Source organism: Nuphar pumila, chromosome 15 (assembly GCF_984573655.1).
Source record: "Nuphar pumila chromosome 15, dmNupPumi1.hap1.1, whole genome shotgun sequence".
In the NCBI taxonomy this organism is placed as follows: Eukaryota; Viridiplantae; Streptophyta; class Magnoliopsida; order Nymphaeales; family Nymphaeaceae; genus Nuphar; species Nuphar pumila.
In genome coordinates, this window is record NC_143263.1 from 61,991,120 (window position 1) to 62,013,212 (window position 22,093).

At 39.4% G+C, this 22,093-nt stretch overlaps 1 protein-coding gene across 1 annotated transcript; it reads right to left on the minus strand.

The window, feature by feature from the left end:
- Positions 1-9,704: 9,704 nt before the first annotated feature.
- Positions 9,705-18,257, minus strand: LOC149815431 (RNA demethylase ALKBH10B-like). Its single transcript, XM_089990678.1, has 7 exons — positions 17,375-18,257; positions 13,321-13,451; positions 13,025-13,142; positions 12,114-12,212; positions 11,318-11,433; positions 10,453-10,610; positions 9,705-10,316 (listed from the first exon to the last, which is right to left on the minus strand). Exons 1-7 carry the CDS (start codon positions 18,087-18,089, stop codon positions 9,872-9,874), a joined length of 1,782 nt encoding a protein of 593 aa, XP_089846804.1. The 5' UTR covers positions 18,090-18,257; the 3' UTR covers positions 9,705-9,871.
- Between the last annotated feature and the right edge of the window lie 3,836 nt (positions 18,258-22,093).

A 22,093-nucleotide genomic window follows, 5' to 3' on the forward strand; every position in this document is an offset into this window, starting at 1 on the left:
TCTAAGAAACAACCAACCCCTAAGCAACCAAGCCCTTCGCATGAACAGGTATTTAATACAGTATATTGTTTTCCATGTAAATTATATTACGTGAAACCTATCAATATCTTACTTATGTAATTTCCAACATGCAGCAATACCATACAGACGTGCACTACAATGTTGGAACCTGCAATCCACCCGACCTGTTTGAGTAGAACGATGGCATGAGTATGACAAGTCTTTTGGTATGTAACAATTTTGAGAGGTTGTTAGCATTTCTTGTTGAACTTAATGTAGTGTCTGATATTGTTTTGTTTCATGACAGGCTCTGTTTAATTCAAAAGCAAGCAACGCAACACAGGAATCGCGTGTGGATTCTTCAACTTTAAAATAGTTGTAGCATTTAACTTTCATATCTTACAAATCGTTGTAATGTTTAGCATTCTATAATTCTTTGTTGTAGTTCTATAATTCTTTGTTGTAAATCGATAATTCTTTGTTGTAATTTTATAAATCTTTGTTGTAAATTGATAATTTTGTGTTATAATGTTATAATTCTTTGTTATAATTTTACAATAGAAATCATACTATAAATATCATAAAAATTGATACTAGAAAACACATAATATCTTACACATCAATATACAGCAATTGAGCATAATATATTACAAAACGATATACGGAAATTCAACATAATAGCCTACAAATCGATATTAACAAACAAAACCATATCTCACAAATCGATACTCGAAAACACATAATATCTTATAAATCGCAAATAGTATTAGTGGTGTATGCAGTGTACAAAGGCTTCTAATGTTCGCCCTTCGTCAATGAAAATCCAATAAGCCATTAGAGACGTATATTGTTCATAAATCGTTGTGATGCTCACCCTATGTGAATGAAAATCGCAAAAGCGATTAGCGATGTATGCGGTGAAGAAAGGCTTGTAATGTTCGCCCTTCATCAATGAAAATTCAATAAGTGATTAGATATGTGTACTGTTAATTCAATAAGGGATTATCGATGTATGCGGTGTATAAAGGCTTGTAAAGGGATTAGCGATGAAAATCGCAAACAGGATTAGTGATTTTTATCGTTGAAGTAAAACCCCAAACCCTTAAACCTAAACCCTAAACCCCAATCGCCCGTAAAAGTGATTAGGAAATATCGTTGACATAGACATGGCCCATAAAAGCAAATCACGATAGGATATAGCCTTCATACGTCATTGTGTAAATCGCGATGATACGTGTCATTTAGATAAAGTTTATTGTCTAAAAGACAGACGTCATTGTGTAAATCGCAATGGTATAACAATTTACACAATGACGTATATGTCAGCCACATTTGAGTAAAAATTGCACTGTGCATGTGTACAAATCGCAGTAGAATTGCACAGTCAATGTTTGTGCAAATCGTTTTAGACTTTAACTCAATCATTATGTAAATCGCGATAGGAACACATCTCGTAAAAGCAAATCAGTGACATTTTCATGCTACATAACGCTAAACGCTATGTGAAATTTGGTTTATAATTTTGGTTTATGGATCAATGTGAAATTTGTACACAGTCTTACAAAATTTGTTACAAATGTTTATACACAAAAAAAATGGAAATTGAAAGTTGAACCAAAAATTGCTATCTCTCTATCAGCAGTAGAACGTAATCATCTTCACGTTATCCTTGAGAACAAGTTGACGTTTAAAATGACTTCATCTTACTCTTGGGGGCCTCGCGTCCTTCATAGCTTTCTAGGTAATCTTGCAGTCTGGGTTTTTGTATCATCAACAACTAGAAAATCCTTCAATTCTTTGCATAGTTCTTTACGAAATCCAGATATATCATCCTAAAAAAGAAAACGAAAATGAGAACAATATAAAAATGTAGTAATCAATAATATAGGTTAATAAATAATGTTTATGTGTACAACATACAGCGATGCATTCTGGTACTCGTCCATAGTATATTGCTTTAATATACTTCATTACAAAGATGTCACAATCGACGTCATTATTTTGTAAAGGAGCATCATCTGCAACGTGAAGCCTCCACGGGCCAATGTCGACACCCAATATGTCTTTGAAAAATCCAACCTGCGGTTTATGCAAAAGCAAGTAAATTCTGAGCCACGGTACAAGATACAGTAATCTTAAAGATAGAAACTTACCAAATGCACAATGTTACGGTCTACACCAATGTCATAGTCCAAGGAGTTATATAGCCATAATTTTTGTTCTCGTACATCCAACACGTATAAGACCCAACGCTTTTCCGATTGCCACAATGTAAGAATCAATATCTGCAAATTGATTATAAAATATCTTAAAAATTGGATATAGAAATGCGTACTGATACCATAAAAATCGATGTTAAGAATCAGCATATAAATCAATATTAAGAATCAAACCAATATCTTAAATCGATATTAGGAATCAGCATTGAATCAAAACATCTTAAATCGCTATGAAAATTTCTATTGATAGCTTAAAAATAGATATTAAGAATCAACATAGAAATTGATATTAAAAATCAAAACAATATCTTAAATCGATATTAAGAATCAACATAGAAATCGATATTAAGATTCAGAGCAATATCTTAAATCGATATTGAGAATCAAAATAATATCCTAAATTGATATTAAGAATCAGCATAGAAATCGATATTAAGAATCTAAACAATATCTTAAAAATCGATATTTAGAATCAGCATAGAAATCAATATTAAGAATCAAAGCAATATCTTAAATCGATATGCAAATTCCTATTGATAGCTTAAAATTGATATTAAGAATCAAAACAGGATCTTAATAGATTTAACATCTTACAAATCGATATGGTCACAAACCTTTTCACTTGAAAAAAAGTCTACCATTTGGTCATCGTCACCCCAGTATTGTATTCCGTCTAGAAATTCAGTCGCGTATGGCATTCGGCGGACAATACTCTGTTGAACAGAACAGTAATAATATTAAGTTTAAAACATGAAGGTACATTAGTAAATAAAATGACAAAATAAACATATAAGATAACCGATATACCATAAAATAAGGGGTGACGAAGCGGACCGACATGGTTCTTACCTTGCTTTGAATATACATGATGAAATCGTGTATAGTTTGTTTAGAACAAATGTGCATTTGTTAATATACATACCCATGGCATATGTTAATGTATAACTGAGAGTGGTTTCATACGTATAAAATTACTGAGTGTGTCCTGCAAATTCATCTCACATCCGGTCGATGTTCTCTTCGAGCACTTTGCTGAGTTTTCTGGCACCTTTTTTGTAGATATTACACTGAAATTAGCTGAATATTCAGTAAAATAGTTGTAGCATTATATTCAGTAAACGAATTGTAAACGACGTAAGAAAGATGAAGCAGGTTATAGAAATCGAAGGTACCCTTTTTTTGCGGACGTTCGACTGAATCGTAGCATCCTTCTTCGACATCAATACAACTTGCGCTTAGAAGGAGGTTAGAGGAAACGTCAGTTTTTTTGTTCGTTGCTCACGAAGCAGGTTATAGGAAAGGCTCCTTTTCTTCTTTAAATGAAACATCGCATGTTCCATGCTATTAAAGGAAACGTCATGTGTGCCTTGCGAAACACGACGATTCATTCATTTATTGTTCACGTCATTTTATTTCCTGCTAGTTTTTAAAAATCACGCAAAAAGAATATTAACAAATAAATAAATTACATTGCACATTAATTAAAGGACGTTTTATTTGCTAGTATCATCGACACGATATTAGTATGTGTAAATGAATGACACGTAGCATAACATCAGTAGCGTGTCAGATCCTAAACCCTATACTAATGTTATGCGATGTTTCTTGCAACTAAAGGAATCACTATACATAATAAACTCAAAACTAGTAATCGCTATAATTGCTATCACAGGAAGTACAAATCGTGGTAACTGCATAATCGATATACCTATTAATTGCTAAACTAAGTAATCGCTATCACAAGAAATGCTATAAATAATAAACCCTAAACAAGTAATCGCTATACGATTTAGCAAACATAAGTACAAATAATGGTATCTTCATAATCGCTATACTGAGTAATCAACATATTAGGTAATCGCTATCACAAGAAACGCTAAAAGTAATAAACTTTAAGCTAGTAATCGCTATACGATATAGCAAACGTAAGTACAAATCATTGTAACTTCCTAAACACTATATATATATTAAGCCCTATACAGAGTAATCATTATCATAGGAGTCGCGATATATAATAAACCCTAAGCCAGTAATCGCTATACGTAAGTACAAATGTGTGTGTCATATTCTTTTGGGTTGTCCCTGGCAGTTTGATCGCGAGACCATTCACGATGGTCGTAGGAACACGTACTCATTTATTTTTATCAAGGAGACCGATTTTCCCACTGTGGATAAGCCTGAGCGAGTTTCTAGGCTCGCGGGCCTCTCTTACCGGTCTTTCTTGAGCTATTGTCAAGAAGATGGTTATTGTTATGCCCTGATGGCTAAGCCATTGAGGAGTACGTCTTTATCCATTTCCGCGGACATCGCCCCCCTTGTTGAGGAGTTTTGCGACATTATGCCAGATGACCTTCCTGATGGTCTACCTTCGATGAGGGTGGTTCAGCATGCCATAAATTTTGTCCCAGGATCGAGTCTCCCTAACCTCCCCGCGTATTGAATGAACCCATTCAAACATGTAGAGTTGTTGAGGCAGGTTCAGGAGTTACTGCAAAAGGGTTTTATTTGTAAGAGTGTGAGCCATTGCATAGTACCCGCCCTACTCACTCCTAAGAAAGATGGGTCCATGCACATGTGTGTTGATAGTCGAGCTATCAATCGCATCATTGTCAAATACCATTTTTTCATTCCTCGATTGGATGATATGTTTGATATGTTGGCCAATGCCTCTATCTTCTCCAAAATTGATTTAAAAAGTAGGTACCACCAAATTTGAGAGGGGGATGAGTGGAAGACAGCATTCAAGACACGTGATGGATTGTATGAGTGGTTACTCATGCCATTTGGGTTATCCAATGCCCCGAGTACCTTCATGAATATGATGACCCAAGTGTTGCGCCCTTGTATAGGGAAGTTTGGCGTTGTCTATTTTGATGACATTTTGATCTATAGCTCGACTTTGTCTGATCATTTGAGTCATCTATGTCAGGTCTTAGAGATTTTAAGAAGGAAAAAGTTGTATGTCAATGCTAAAAAGTGTGAGTTTATGACGTCAAGTGTCGTATTTTTGGGTTTTATTGTATCTTATGATGGAGTTATGGTGGATCCCGCCAAAGTCCGTGCAATTGTGGAATGACCTACCACAAAGACTATAGGAGAAATCCGTAGTTTCCATGGGTGAGCCACTTTCTACCATCGTTTTGTGAGAAACTTCAACACCGTCATGGCCCCCATCACGGAGTGCGTAAAGGGTACTAGTTTTCATTGGACATCTACTGCGGGAAAAGCTTTCACACTCATCAAAGAGAGAATGACTAGTGCCCCTGTCTTAGCCCTTCTTGATTTTAGCGCAATCTTTGAGGTTGAGTGTGATGCCTCCAAAGTAGAAATTGGTGCAGTCTTGAGTCAGAACCGCAGACCCATTGCTTTCTTTAGTGAAAAGCTGACCCAAGCTAGGTGTCAGTATTCCACTTATGATGTTGAGCTTTATGCCGTGGTACAAGCCCTTCCTTATTGGAGGCATTATCTTATTTATAAGGAGTTTGTTTTATACACGGATTATGAGGCGTTAAAGTATTTGAATAGTAAAAAAAAGTTGAGTGTTCGTCATGCCAAGTGGGTCAGTTTCTTGCAAGAGTACAGCTTCACTATTCGCCATCAATCAGGTACTCTAAACAAGGTAGCTGACACACTTAGCAGGAAGAATAGCCTTTTGATGACTATGTTTGTGCAAGTCATTGGGTTCGAGCAGTACAAGGAGTTGTACCCAACAGACCCTGATTTCCAGTAGGTCTGGGAAGGGTGCCTCTCCCCTGATAGCACAGCTGACCCACGATTTAGTATTCATAACGGTTACTTTTGTCGAGGTAATAAGTTATGTGTGCATGCATTCTCCCTTAGACTCCAATTGATTTCTAAGTTGCATGAAGGGGGACTAGCTGGGCATTTTGGACATGATAAGACGTTCACATTGTTGGATGAACGATACTTTTGGCCCAAAATGTGTAAAGATGTTGTCAAGTTTGTTCAAAGTTGTCGAGTGTGTCAAGTGTTCAAGGGTCGACGTCAGAACAATGGTTTGTATACTTCGTTGCTCATCCCTGAGTGGCCTTAGGAACATGTTTCCATGGATTTTATTGTGGGTCTTCCTAGAACGTCGCATCGTTTTGATTTCATCTTAGTTGTGGTTGATCAATTTTTCAAGATGGTTGTCTTTGTCTCGTGTAAGCAAACCACCGACGCCTTGTTAGTAGCCTCGTACTACTTCAAGGATGTGACCCGTTTTCATAGATTTCCCCACACGATCACCTCTGATCGTGATACATGCTTTATGAGTCATTTTTAGAAATCGTTATGGGCCTTATTGAAGACCAAACTCCAGTTCAGTAGCGCATACCACTCGCAAACGGATGGTCAAACCGAAGTCGTGAACCGCACCCTAAGAAACTTGCTAAGGAGTCTAGTCGGAAAGAATGTCAAAACATGGGACCTCGTCTTGCTGCAAGCCGAGTTTGCATATAACAGTTTCATCAATCGGTCCACAGGCAAGTCTCCTTTTCAAGTTGTTTATGGGTGGTCACCAACCCATGTCGTCGATCTAGCACCTGTGTCTAGTCTCCCAGACCCAGCACCAGATGCATTTGATGTTGTTGAATACATGCGTGACATCCATTGACAGGTCCGAGCCAAACTTGTTGAGAGTTACGAAGCTTATAAAGCTTTCATAGACCAAGGTCGTCGAGATGTCCAGTTCCAAGTTGGTGGGGAGAATGATGCAGAGCATGATCGACCCAGATCCATACCGCCTGACCCAGGCAGGAGACCAGACCTGCACGATGGGATCGAGGATCAGACCCAAGTAGTGGATCCGGTCCAGATCATGGTACCAAGACGCAGGGGCGATGTACCCCTGCGTACCTATTCCAGGCAAGCACAGGCCCAGCAGCAACATGAAAATGACTCGGGTCCCAGACTGGACCCGAGACCCGGATCCGCCAGCAACCTTTAAAACCCTCTCCTAGGGTTGCGTGTGGCAGACGGGACGGAAGATTTGCAGCAGCCTTTCTTTTCCAGAATTGTTTTCTTTCAGCAATTTTCCTTTTTAGCTTCTTTATTCTTTCCCTTTGATTATTCCTTTGTTAAAGTTTGTTCCCTCGCTTGATTGAAGACTATCTTGAAAATATAAATAAATATCATTGTTGGGTGGGCATTCTTCTTACCTTTCTGCATATCGCACGACCATGAGGGTCGTGCCTTCATCATCCGTCATCAAGAACGTGGAAGCCTATCCTCCTCGCTGCATCATGATCTATACAAACGAACACAAACACCAATACTTCTTATGAAATAATGTTTTTTTAAGTATGTATTGCTTTATGTGCATAGATGTCAACTGATGCATGTCATTTCAGGCTGTGCATAGTACAATTTGATTGGAAATTGAGCTCAACACAAATTGATGGCCAATTCGAGTTCTTCGTGCGTTTGGAACACCCTAAGAAGGAATTTCAACAATACAATATGTGGAAATTTAAGTTGGTTGCAGTGAATAAGATTGAATTAAGGAATGTTCGTTGCAAAGTGGCTCTAGATTTTGATGCTAAGAGCATGAAATCAACAAGTCATGATGATAGTTTCCTAACACTACCATCAACAAACTGAATCTTAACATCAGTCTTGGGAAAACAAAAACTATTCTGTGTTGTCCATCTATTAAGTTGAACTTTGTACACCAGCTGAACTATGATGAAGACTAATATAACTGCATGCAGGCCTATAGCTTCATTTGTTGTGTGATTTCCTTTCATTTTGTAAGTTTTGTATTTGGATCACTTATGCCTGATGTTGGCTCTTGAGAATCTATTACCTTTAATTTTTGTACACCAATTGAACTATGGTGAAGGGTACTGTAATTGCATGCAAGCTTACAGCTTGGTTTCCTTTGTGATTGACCTACCTATTGTTGGGTTTGTATTTCCTTTAACCTTATTTGGACTGCTTCTGCTAGATATTTTCTCTTGCGTGAACCATATAGAAAGTTGGGTATGTAGTTTACATGTTTGTTTTTTATATTTTTTTAGAATATATACCTGCCAGGTATATTTTTAAATAGTCACAAATGTTAGTTTTTGAGACCTTTGTACAACCCTAATTTTATGATTGTGCTTATGTTGACAGGATCTATCCATACGGTATTTCTTGACTGGAACAAAAGTGAAGAAAGTCATTTGAAGCCGGTGTTTTGATCACTTGACTATGTATTTTATAGCTGTAACCTATTGTATTGAGAATAAAATTGTTTTCTTTGGATTATCTTTGTTTTATTTGTTATACATGAAAAAGTTATAAGTGCATGTTCTTTGTTGTATTATTCAGTCGTTTTGTCCAGTCTTTTTTTTTTGTTTTTTATGTCTTTTTAGGCTTATGTGCTGTAATGTTTTTTTAGTGCAGACGATAGATTCGACAGGAATCAGATCATTCAAGATTGATTGCTTCCTTATTTAAAAGAGTACACTTCTCCAAATTGTTCCATTTAACAAACTCCATAAAACCTTCAACTGAGACCAGACCTGGATAATGCTAGATGAAGATGAAAAAAGAAAATGATAAATAGAATTCAATAGTGTGATTCCTAAACATTCCTGATTCAATCATGAGAAAGGAGAAGGTAAAATCTTGAAGATAAACAAAGAAACTGTGTAATTTGCAAAATGTAAAAAGACTGGAAAAGAAAGCAGTATGAAATGGCTATACCAGAAAAGGATCCAACTCAAATCTACGCTGCTAATCTAATGGCTATCACTGGATCAAGTTCTTAATTTTACTGCCACACTAGTAGGTGCACACGCAAATGGACCGGCTGTGGTATGACCTTTTTTGGTTCATGTCTCACACCTCATTCTCAGGTACAGATCTTAAAATAAGATCCAAGTGTGTAGTAGGATTGAATTTGGACTCATCAAATCGGGATTCTGGTCTGAAGTCAGATCATTATTTTTTTATTGGATCTCTCTTCAAATCTAATTCTCGATCAGTTTGTACTTTTTACATGTAAAACACATGTTAACAGCTTTCAGATCAAAATTCAGCTCTGCCTTATTGAATTCCGTTTGAATTTGGCCCCTGTTACTACAAAATTCAAAGTCATTCAGATGAATCTCTGGTAATAATATGAAGCATTTCTGTCGCTTTAGGGCATTAAAACCGACTTGGGTATACTAATCATCTTCACGTGTTAGGTTTCTAGCAGATTCATATTTTAAATGTGTTAGGGTCCTAGCATGGGGAATCCACTGCATTCAACAGAGTGATCCCTCCTGATCAATCATCCATTTGAATCCTGATAGGCATGATACCACAACTGAAAATGGAGGACTGGACAGGCATGGCAACCCTGCTAAACAAATGAGAGAGCTCCACCATGTCCGTCCATCTCAAGGATAGGTGGCCCATTTCAGTACAGCATAAAATATGACCTCTCTCTCATTGATGCATAAGTGCATTCTCAGTAGACACAAAAATGGATGCCAGAAGCAAGCAACAAAATTGGTCCAAACCATATAACACAAAGTGAATGTGAGAACAATAATAACATTCACCAAATCTTTCACTGCACAGTTTCTCTCTTCTCTAAACTCTTTGCTACTAGCACTCTGCCCTCTTTGTCTCAATCAGCGGATCTAACAACAAACTAAAAACAGAAAAGAGAGAGATTAACCTAAAGAATTGTCTTCAGGATTGTCTCTTTCTTTGGCTGGCCGGAGACTGGTCTTAGAGCCAGCTGAGTTAGCATTGCAAGGTATGAAGACACCAGTACCAGCAGGTGGTGCCTTTCTTCTTTGCACGATCAGGGGCCATCCTGGTGCAACCGAGGCCAAGGGGACATGAAGGACTCTCAATCTAGGAGCACTGGCCATTGCTCTGCAACCGCGAGGGGTATTAACCAGCTTGCCTGAAAAGTCCTTGTCTTGGAGTCCACTCACCTGCCAAAGAGTCATTCTCCTTGCCAAGAGGGGCTTCCGAGAGCTCACCAATTGCCGAGTATGGTTGCTGGCGTGGGTGCAAACCTTGAGAAATGTAACAGTAGTTCTTTTATTTGGAGACGGGCAGATTGCATGAGTTGTGCTTGCACTGTTCCCATGCACGACTACAAGTGACCTGCATGACAAAATGGACTTAAGGAGCCTTCCTCTCACAAGACAGTAGGCAGTCTGAGCACCTTCCCAGCTGCTATGGTGTTGGTTGTTCAACAACAAAGAAAATGGAGGATTTGAAGTTTGAACTGAGTGCATACCCTTCATTGAGTGGAAGCTCAAGTGAGCCCTTGTAGTTACCATGGCGATCACTCATGAGAATTCGGCCAAAAACCATATTGCAATCAGAAGCCAGTGAAAGGGTAGAAATCGGTTGCTCAATATGTGGTGGTTTTAAATAAGGTTGAGAGCACTCCCCCTGCTCAATAATGAAGAAACACATAGCAAACTATAAATTTTTTATGGATTTGCAAGGATGGGGAATGAAACTCAGGACTACTAATTCACACAGTATTAGTTGGCACGTGTAGCTAGTAACTAATTGAACCGAGATTCCAAGTTTATCACTTAATTGATCAGGCCATTCAGAGAAAATCTGCAGACCCGGCAAGGCACTTCTATTTGTTTTAGAGTAGGTTGCAGCTTTAAGTTTCAGTCTGGAATAGTCAATGAACATGGGGAGTCATGGTGGACTTTAAGAATTACAGTTGAGCTATTGATGGCATGATAGGGCAGCCAATTAGCCCCAAATTAGGATTGAGTGACAAGGCCTATTTTCAAAGGAAAAGCAACAATGTGCTGGCTCAGGCCAAGTCTTGGTCCTCCTAGGGTTGTAGCAATTTGAAGATAAATTGAAGGGAGCAGGGGAAGATAGACCAGTTTTCAAGAAGAGCCTCACTGACCTTAAAATGTGTTTCATTAGCCTAAGAAAAGAAGTGTTTTCAGACTAGGGCCCAATTTTGTAGCATCTGTTCACTCGAAAACTGGGTCTAATTGTGCTTTGCCGTGGTTTTTATCACAAGGTACTTCCTAACAACAAAAAACAACAACAACTACGCCTTCATCCCAAAACAATTGGGGTGGGCGATATAAGGTACTTCCTAACAACAAAGATAAAAAATATACCTCATCAAAGAAGTTGATAATACAACAGTTTGGTTTTCTGCTTTCTGGTATTAAACGCCACTGGACCAAGCGATCGATGGCAGCTTCATAAGCAGCTGGAATTGGTTCAACGTTTTCTGCAAACCGAGAGCAGCACGAGAAACTGCTAAATCAGAATATGCAATGGCCAAAAAATGAACACTACAAACTTGTATGTTGTCAGTAGAGAGAAATTTATTGGATATTGAATTCCAAATGTTTCAAGGTCTGTTTTTTGCAAAATATCAAGCCGTATATCATAATTTTTTTCTTTTATGATGTCAGTCCACTCGAAATCATCTGCATGCAATTGAATGTAGTCATGGTGTTTATGTCCAAAAATACCGACGGCATACAGATTTTTTTTTATGACTTGATAAGAATTGAGCTTAGATTCACCTGTGTCTATGCCAAATTAGTTAGTTTTAGGCAAGTCCAAGCTCAATTTCAATCTAAGTTGATTGACAACAGTAGTTCTAGTGACATACATGCAATTCTTTCCAACATATGTTAGCTCCGAAAGACTGTTCATAGCATGTGTGGACCCTTTTCAGTATAAAGAACATGCAAATCTATCATTTATGATTAATGTAACAACATTGAAAAGAAAGAAAGAAAGTCAATAGCACTAAAAGTGAGAAAAACTGAGAACCAAGAAAGATCAAACAACAGTTGCGGGACAAACTTGTTAGGGAAAAAGCTACAAAATGAAAAACAGAAAGTTCAGTCCTTAGGTAGTACACTCCAATGAAGACCAGACATAAAGAGTGGGAGTTACTTGGCTTGTCATTCTTCTGGCCAAAGATCGGAACACCAAGCTGTATCATCTCTCTTCTGTTGCCTTTCAATTGCTTGTTGAAGGATATATATGTTTCACCTGAATTCATATGCAAAAACAATAGATGGTAAAAACAACAATAATGCAGATTTGGTTTGAAGTAGCACATGTAGATAAACATGCTTGTGGGAAAATTACATAAGAGAAAAAAGTATAGATTCATATGGCTCTCCTGTTTCCTTGTTTATTTTTATATTCTGCTTAGGCAATTCCAGAATCTGCACAAGATACATACACACATCCTCGCCTTTTATTATGGAAAAAAAACAAGCATTAGAGACTTGTCCTATCAGAAGTTTCAGTTAATTGACAAGACAGGAAAGATTTATTGTTTATCAAATTTCATATGTGCAGTAAAAAGATTTCTAAACACGTTTTAAAAAGAAGCTTTGCTTTGGTTTGCAATAAATTCTTGTAAATAATCTCAATTTTCTGGCTTGCTTCTGTGGGATATTGATATCTTTCATTTCTCTTTATTATTTCTAAGAATGCCTGATCACATATTATACATCTGTAACTACATCCATTGTAACAGAGTCTCCTTATTTCTTGCTTATCCCAAAAATCAGAAATAACCAATGTTAGCTAAGGTAACATCTTAGAATGGCTGACCATATTCAGCAATGTGCACTTAGTCCAGAAATGCTTGTAATTTGACAGGCGAGCTAAAACAACAGGAAATTAATTATGAGAAAAGGCATACAGCCACCTTGATAGCATTATGTCATTAAAATGCTAAACTTGATCACCAAAATATCACATTGCATGAATTATTTTGCTGAAAATATTGCCAGTGCTTATGCAAATCGACTAGATAAAAATAAAATAACATTAAAGGCCAGAGAACCTGCCTGAGAGCTCCCCCTTTTGACCAGCAACACGCAGTTCATTAGCAATAGAAACCAGATTTGAGAGCTCCAGATCAATAAATATATCATCGTACAACTTTAGTCCTTTGGCAACATTAACCTGCCAACAAGATACCAAAAAAACAAGACTAGTTTTCATGCCTTACGACGACACACAGTCGCACACCTCAAAGCATGCATCTACGTATAGATAATGGCACGCAATGAAACGCGTATTTAAACACACAGACACACACGTTTCAATGAAGAAAATAAGTCTTGAATTGCAAAGAACTCGCCATATGTCCATCTATTGGCTCCTTGGCAGTGAAACCTTTAGTAGTCCTGACCCTTTCTGGCCTTTGATTACAACCATCACACTCAAAGACGGTATGGACATCTTCCAAAGCATCTGAGTTGTTTGAGAATCCTAACACCGAAAACAGAAAATAAGATGTAAGAAATGTACAACCACCTATAAAGTCTAAGGATGCCTACTAAGCGCTTAGAAAACCTATCTTTAGTAATGCAGGATGCAGACCAACAATTCCAATCATGAAACTCGCAATATTCAAAGCCATTGTCTGGTTCTAATCTAAAAGAAATTTATCATTCAGAACAACCTATTCTACCTAATTTTCCTGTCCTTTGCTCAAAAGTAAGCAGACACGTTAGAACACCATCAATAAAGTGAACCTAAAATGACATTACACTAGAAACAAAATTCCATTATATGAAATTATGCATCCAAGATCATTATCAACCTGATCAAGCCCTTTAGCAACAAAAGAACTTGTTTGAACTTTGAACTATCACTTATATAAGCAGGAGGGACCTAGGGGGCACAACAAGGTGGATTTCATTGAATCCTATGGCACACCTATTAGTTCTTATGTAAGATTCAATTGCTTGTTAAACTATAATCGATGGGTACCTTAATGAACTGTAACACAATTGCTCCAAGGTTTATACACAAATGGGATGTTTATCTATGTACTTTAGGAAACTTATTATTTCTCTTCCTATTCACGATTAAGTAATTATTTTGAATCTCAATCCCTTGGGATGTATAGGGATGCCAATGTTTGATTTATTTACTGAAATTGCTCTACTTTGACTGGTGGTTAGCACGGCCGGTTACAACATGGTGAAGGCTATGACTTGTGACGTTTCTATTTGATGACTAGGTTACTGCGTTTGACCAAATGAGGACATGCATCTTTTTCCATAAAAGAACATGTGACTTCTCTAAATGATGACTCGGGTACTCCAAATTCCAAAATATGGTTGTATGTATTTTCATTAATTTATGTTTCGATACTCTAATTATTTATCCAACAGATAAAGAGAAACCATACGGAACAATATAGATCAAGCAATTATTCAATGAACACTAGAATTTCAATAGACCAGAAATGGGTGATCCACAAGCGTCCGTCAAATGGATGGACGGCATCCAAGGCATCTCTGATGGCATACCCCAAGCAAGAGCTGCCTTCTGACTTGATGCGTTCTCATTATTTTTCTTTCAGAAACAGTTTGGTCTCTGGTTAAGACGACATATTAGCACTTTGGGAGCGTAGGATTTAGGACCGTCGAAAGGATATTCAGAATATAAAAGGACATAAAGAGAATATTCAAAACACAAAAGGCTATGCATAACTGAGATCAACCCCCATCGTCACACACAAAAATAAACAGAAGATGAGCCGAACTCACATAGGCACTCTGTTTTATCTCCAGAGGCCTCTGTACGTAAAAAAACAGCTATTTGACCTATAGAAAAGTGATGCAGCGACCGAGATTAGAACCTAAAAGTCAAGCCTATACCATTGTGTTACCATTTTTACAGGAAAAAAAGGTGCATTGGGTTTTAAGCCTGCTACTCCAACAAAACTCGAAAATAGACAAGCTGGGTTTAGGCAGCCCCCACCAGTTATACAATTAGTACCATTGGGTTTTGAACTTGCAACGTCCCCAACACAAGGCGACTTGCACTAACCCCTCCTACCAGACAAGTGGAAGCCCGTAGGTACCAATGGATTTTTATATTTTATCATTAACAATGACTTTTTTATTAAAGGTGCAATAAAATATTTTTTTAAATTATTAAAATAATGTCAATCGTGTCTGAGCGTTGTCCGCCCTTTGGACATCAAGGACACGCAACCAAAATGGAGTATCCCTGTGACACAGGGTAGCACCTTACGGCCGTAGTACAGTTCCACCACTAACTGCTGGTTGAAAGAAGGGCCCCGAAAAAAAATCCATGGCTTTGTGCTACGAAGCAGCCTTTCTATAAGCTAAGGAGATCCGAGATGCGTGCATTGACTGTTACACATCATGGATTTTAGTTTGTCAATGCCCGAAACAGTCTTCACAAAGTACACTTGGCAGCCTAACTGTGTTGACTTGACTTTTAAATTCACTTAGCAGCCACCTGTTGCACTCCTTTCATTGAAAGAGAATAACAGGACCGGCATAAAGCGCGTTCCCATTAACAACCTCAAAGCCTTGTTTTCGCATTAAAAAACCCGTTTGGTTTTTTCTGAGAAATAGCTCATTAGACTAAAAATCCTGAAGTCATTGCATTTTTTGGCGGGGGCTCAAATAGGCGAAGTCTCATCATTGAACCCCGGAACCAACAACTAATCTAGGCCACCCATTTTTGGTGGCCGACGGTTAAGATGGTGGGGTTCACATCCCCGTACATTTAGCCGCCCAAAGATGCCCGAGTTTGTGAACCCCAGAAAGGCACATGGATTATGGGCCCGTTTGTAGAAATGCTGGGGTTTACGTGGAAACTTACAAAACACGAAGCATTTCCGTGGGCCCCACGGTAGCTAGCGTTTTGACCCAGAAAAATAACCCCAAAATCAATGGCCACCCCCATTTCCACGGAAACCATTCACGTCGGGTCAGATTTCTTTGGAAACGGATCCCATCATCATTTGAAATAGGATGGCATTCAATCCTACCCATCCAGCAGAACCATCTCTCCTCCTTCCATGCTCTATTGTCACCCAAAAAATAACCCACCCAGACCTCGCTTCGGGGGTTCATAAAGCATCCCATGACCCGAGGGAGGCGGGCACGATTCCGATACGTATCGGAGATTGCCCGATCCTTTAACTCCTCTTCTCGACCATACGTACAAGAGGAAGAAAGGCTGAGCCATCTCTCCCGAGTCGTCTATTCCTGATTCCCTCCCCCGAAACGACATGACAGGTACCTGAAACTTGCCACACAGAGTGAAAAGCGAGACACGGAGAAAGAAAGAAAAAAGGAGAAGGGACGAACACCACTCTACCGGTTCACCGCGCTACATTTTCCGTCCCAACGTGAATCGTCCCGTAGACTCGGAAGAGATCTAGAGACGGAGAAGCAATGAGTCGCCCTCGACTCGGTCGAATGTGCCTATCAAAAAAAGACTTGGTCGAATATGGACTCACCAAATTGCGATACGCCAGTGTGGCTTGCCGCAAGCCACCGAGCTGTCTCAAATGTGGGTCAACTGACTCAGATCGAGACTCGGAAGAGTCGCTCGTCCACTCGCTCATACTCTTACCCGATCTTGTTTTGACTCGGTGCAAACTAGACGAGTCGACAGAACTGAACAGACATGGAAAGCACAGTCGAAAACTCGTCCTGCACTCTGCCGACTGGAAAAAATGGGAGGATTAAAAACGATGACTCGCCAAAGAATCGCCTTTCAACCGGATGACTAGGTCTAATGCGCCGCTTAGCTCGACTCGGCAAGTGATTAGTGACTTGCCGCGACTCTTTCCCTCTCCTTCCACTGCCAACTTTGGTGTCACAATTAGAACCGGTTGTTGGACTTCCGACTCGGACGAAACACGTAAAGCACCCGCAAGACTCGGATTATGCGCACTCAACTTGAACATCCGGCCAGTCGACACGCCGATACCGTGGTCCTCGACAGGCAAATCGACTCGGTCGAGTGGCTAGTTGGCTCGCTGAGACTACTTGTCTTCCTCCAACGCCCTGCAACTCGATTCAAAGGAATTGACAGAAAACGACTCGGGAGAGACGTTTACTAAGACTCAGATGACGAGATGAAACGTTAATCGAACATTAAAAATCGTAAAGGACTCGGATTATCCTGCGGCCTCATTCGAGAACAAGATTGTCCAGTACCGGTTCGACTCGGGAGAGTGACCAGTGCACTCGACGATTCTCCCATACGCTCTCCACCCTCGGTTCCCTGTTCCTACAGAATAAAGATGCAATTTTTGCTCCTAACAAACACGGCGATCAATAAATTCAATAAAAACCTATTCGAACAAACCCCTGGAATCAAAATTCTACAGAAAAGTTGATTCGAAAACTTACCTGAAACTCCGAGATCGCCGGGTGCCGGATCATCCTTCTCCACCACCGATCCTTCCGCCTGCACATCCTTTCCCTCATCCAACATTCCCCGCATCTCCGATTTGGAAGCCTTAACCGTGACGCCTTCCTGCTTCTCTTCCTCCTCTACCGCCTCTCTTCTCTCCCCCTTCTCCACCGCCTCCTCTGCCACTCCTTCACCCCTCTCCTCCTCCTCTTCTGCATTTACTCCCTCATTCTCCTCCTCCTCCGCCACTATCTTCCTCCTCTCCGCCTCCTCCTTCTCCTTCTCCTCCTCCATTACTCCCTTACTCCTATCTGCCTCCGCCACTATCTTCCTCCTCTCCTCATCCTCATTCTCCTCCTCCATTACTCCCTTACTCCTATCTGCCTCCGCCACTATCTTCCTCCTCTCCGCCTGCTCCTCCCCCTCCGCACTCCGGGCGGCTGCGACTGCTGCGGCGGTGTCACGGAGAGCCACCACGACCTCGGCGATGGAGAAGTACCTCTGCGTCTGGAGGATCGAGATCCAATTCATCCGGCGCCGGTGGATGGCGGCGAAAACCTGGTCGTACTCCGGCCGACGATCGGGGCCGCTGATGAACCGAAGGTGGTGGCAGAGCGCGTCGATGATGGCGTTCGCGGCCGTGAACTCGCCCTTGAACCACGCCAGCAGGGCGTCCGTGGCCAGGTTCCGGCCGGCTCCGGCTGACTCCATCGGGTGTGCTTGCGGTGGTGGTGAGCTACTCCTGGATACTCCCTCCGGCCATCTCTCTCTCTCTCTCTCTCTCTCTCTCTCTCTCTCTCTCTCTCTCTCTCTCCTGGAACAACGTCTACGACGATACGACGACGATTTTTTTGTCGCTCTTTCCTTGCTGTTGTTGGCAAGCCCGAACGGCTGGAGAGACGTTGAAGCTTTTATAGGCAGGGGTGGGCCCCGTGGTCGACGTGGAAGATGACGTGGCGAGGAAATGGAATGGATCGGCGTGGTTTTAGGGGGAAAGGGAGGGGGCCGGGGAGAATGGGCGGGACCGTAAGGTCTGTGGTGGTAGGAAACGGATCGGATATTCAAATATGATCTGATCCATATTTTTTATACTCTGGCCCGTAATAAGGCCCATATGTGCGTCCACCTAACCTTATAGGACTCTACAGGAAATGGGTCAGTATATATTATTGGATCCAAACCATTCTACTTTCCCACCCAAAAACCCTGATCCTGCCCCGGATGGGATCATTGTTTTTTCGACAACCGAAAAATATCGCCTCACTCTCTTTGGCACAAAGCCTCGAGCCCATTTTACCCACTAGAGAATACACCCAGATCCGACCTTGCGGCAAAGAATGTCCACCCATGGCTGATATCGGTCTCAAAAAGTCCATATCTACACTCCAAGATCCACTTGAGTTTTTTTTTTTAGGCAAATTGGGGTTAGGCATTTGATTTCATGCATGGAGCATTTGATTTCGATGCATGAGTAAATTTTTATAAGGTTTCAAAAATCATTGTTCTACAATTTTCACAAATTTTTTAATTTCCAAATATCCTTTTTTTGTTCAAAATGCATGATCCAAGTGTCAATTTCTAGTAAATCAATCATGTTGAACACATTCTAAGGTCAGGGTTTCGAAAAACCAATAAAATGTTTCTTAGTGGGCAGGTTTGTAGGTTTTCATTTCATATATATATATATATATATATATATATATATATATATATATATATATATATATATATATATATATATATATATATATATATATATATATATTCTTCTTAATGAAACTTGCCAATATTATGGTTTCTTATCAATGATCTTGCCAAACATATAATAATAAAGTCCTATTTTCAAAAATGAAAATTTATATTTTGCTAATAAATAGCTTTAAATAAGATCAAATGTGTTCATGTACCCATTCATAAATTTAAGATATTTCTCGGCAAGGGAAAAACTATTGATAAATAACAGAAAAGAATGGAAGGAATTTTTAAAGAATATATATTAAAATCATTATATGTTGAAAATTGAGATATTTTACCTGTTGTGGGTTTTTTAATTGATATGATTGTGTTGTCAATGTATCACCATAACTTGAAAATGTCAATTTGACACTGTTTGTACACATCACTGACAGAAACCATAAAGTATCCTATGGGATATTTTTATTTCTAAATTTTCTTCAAAAAAAAAAAAGTATCCTATGAGATAAGTGTATTATTGACTGATCTAGATGCTTGTTTCCCATGGTCCAATTGTATATGATTAAAAGCGGGTTAAACCAGTGTATAGCATTTTTTTTGCGGGGACAGGCGGACCCCTACCAGTTATACAATGGTTCGAACTTGCAACGTCACAACCTAAGGTGACGTGCACTAACTGCTCCTGCCAGACAAGCGGAGCCCCCGTTGGTCAGTGTATAGCATTTATTGGGTTGTTGGTATTGCATTATTTGCACTCTTTTGGATTTTTTTATTAAGGAAAATGTTTAAAACACGTGTTCATTTCTTATTAAATTTCAACGGCCAATTGCCATGCCTAAGAGCCAATGTTGTTTAAACCGGTTCACTAAGTGAATTGATTTAAAAAAACGATAAAATCGGTTTGAATTCAATCAAATTGGCATCTTTTTTAATTGGGCTACTTAAAAATCATATATACTTTTTGTTGATTTTTTAAAATATATAAAACTAATCGATTCAAGGTCAAATAGGCCGATTCGACGAAAAAATAGCTGTTTTTTTAAAATATCCGAATAGGTTTATGTTTCTTGCCGTTGAGGGGCTGATTCGATTTGAATCAGCCAATTCAGATCGATTTTGATGACATTGCTAGCAATGGTCAAGGGGTAGGTTGAGCTTGAAGTTGGCTAGCTAGTAGCTCAGGAGGCCAAGTTTGACTTGTCTGGCTGCTTAAAGAATATTGGAAGATGACTAATACTAGATCTTGGTGTCTCTCTAAGCAAAAGTAGGCCCAGACTCAAGTCTGTTGATTAGATATGTGAACCCAGATTAAGCCTATTAGGTACATGCAAGATTTAGGGGGCGATTGCTTAGGCTGCCACGGCACCACTTTCGTGGATTCCTCTGCCATGGAAACTTAATCGGACCCCTTCCAACGGAAACTGTTTTCGTAGAAAAGGGGATCCAACATGTAAAATGGTACATCCATTGAGGCGTTTCCATGAAACCATGTTTGTTTTGGAATTGTAGGCTCAGCGAAAATGCATGCCCATCGATGCATTTTTGTGAAAAACAAAAATTTTGTGACACACAAATGCCTGCTTAACATAGTTTCGGCCCACATAGTCAAGCAAAGAGCAAAATCTGACTTTTGTATAAAGTTTCTTCCTTTTTCTTAAGCTAAGCAACAGAAAAAAAAAAAGAATCTTCATCTAAGACACATTGGCAAGCCTTTGGTTGGTAAAATCCTTAATGTCCTTTTGCCTATGAAAAAGCAAGACCGAGCTTTGACATTGCAACAAGGAACACCTCCCGTAAGTTTCAAACTCATGATGTCCCTTCGGTTGAATGGTGTTCATGAGTTGCTCCTACCGTATGAATAAAGCCCTCCTAGGCTAAAATCTAAGAAGGTTACAATTACCACGGTGGGGGGGGGGGGGTTCGCCCCAATGGGTAGTTGTGAAGGTGTTGAGTTGAAGACCCTGGATCAAACCCCACTAGCACGATGGTGTGTACATAAATAAATTTCAGAGGTGGGTCACTTAAGGCAAGGTGGTAGTGCGGCTTGACCCGGGGGTTTTCCTTGCTTTGGCTAATGTTTCTAATGATAAAAAAAATACAGATGGTCAAATCTTTCTTATGAAGCATCGGAGCCAACTAGGCCTTGACTGGACTCAGACCAGGAGCCCATGTTCGAGTCAGCGAACCCCTAGAGCAGTCTAAGGTTTGCTCGATGTGGGCAAATTTGTCTCTTTAGAGTGGGAAGCGTGGGAGGCGCGCAGGCGATCCCTTCGAAAAATATCCTCGTTTTGTTTTATCCACCTGTCGTAAAAAGATTCGCCACGTGGCTGCAAGTTGTCCTCAAATAGCGAAAGTACTGAAACGCCCTTACTATAAAAACACAATGTTTCAACATGGAAACGTGGGGCCCACTGTGATGATTGAGATTGATGATGTAAGGTGAAACGCCCCCCCCAAACACTTGTTTTGGGAGTTCTGATGCCCTCAGCCCCTCACTTTTAAAAGTGTGACAAATATGTGTAATCAGGATTTTAGTAGTTCATAAAATTACATAATCACAATAACTATGAAGATCTTATTTTTTTTGTCTATAACACTCGTACGCACACGTATGGCTTAATATTTGTTGTTACTGGAGGCACCAAATTATATGAAACTATTAAGCTAAAAATCATATGATCAAGCTTTATCAACGCAATCTGAGTACATAAATGTGTTTACTAAGGTTTGTTTGCTAAGGATAGACTCTTAGATGGTATTATTTGGATAAAAAATACGATTCTTTGAGTCATAAAATTTTAGTGCATTGTGTACCATTATTTTTTGAAGTCTTTAAAAAAAAACTTGTTTCGTATGATTCAAAACTCATTTTCCACTAAACAAATATTGTAGATCACATTCATAAGATTTAATTTACAAAAAAAAAAGTCTAAAACATATGATTCTCAGCTCAATAGTTTCCTATAATTTGGTGACTTCAATAGCACCAAATATTACCCTCTTTCCCCCACATATATGCA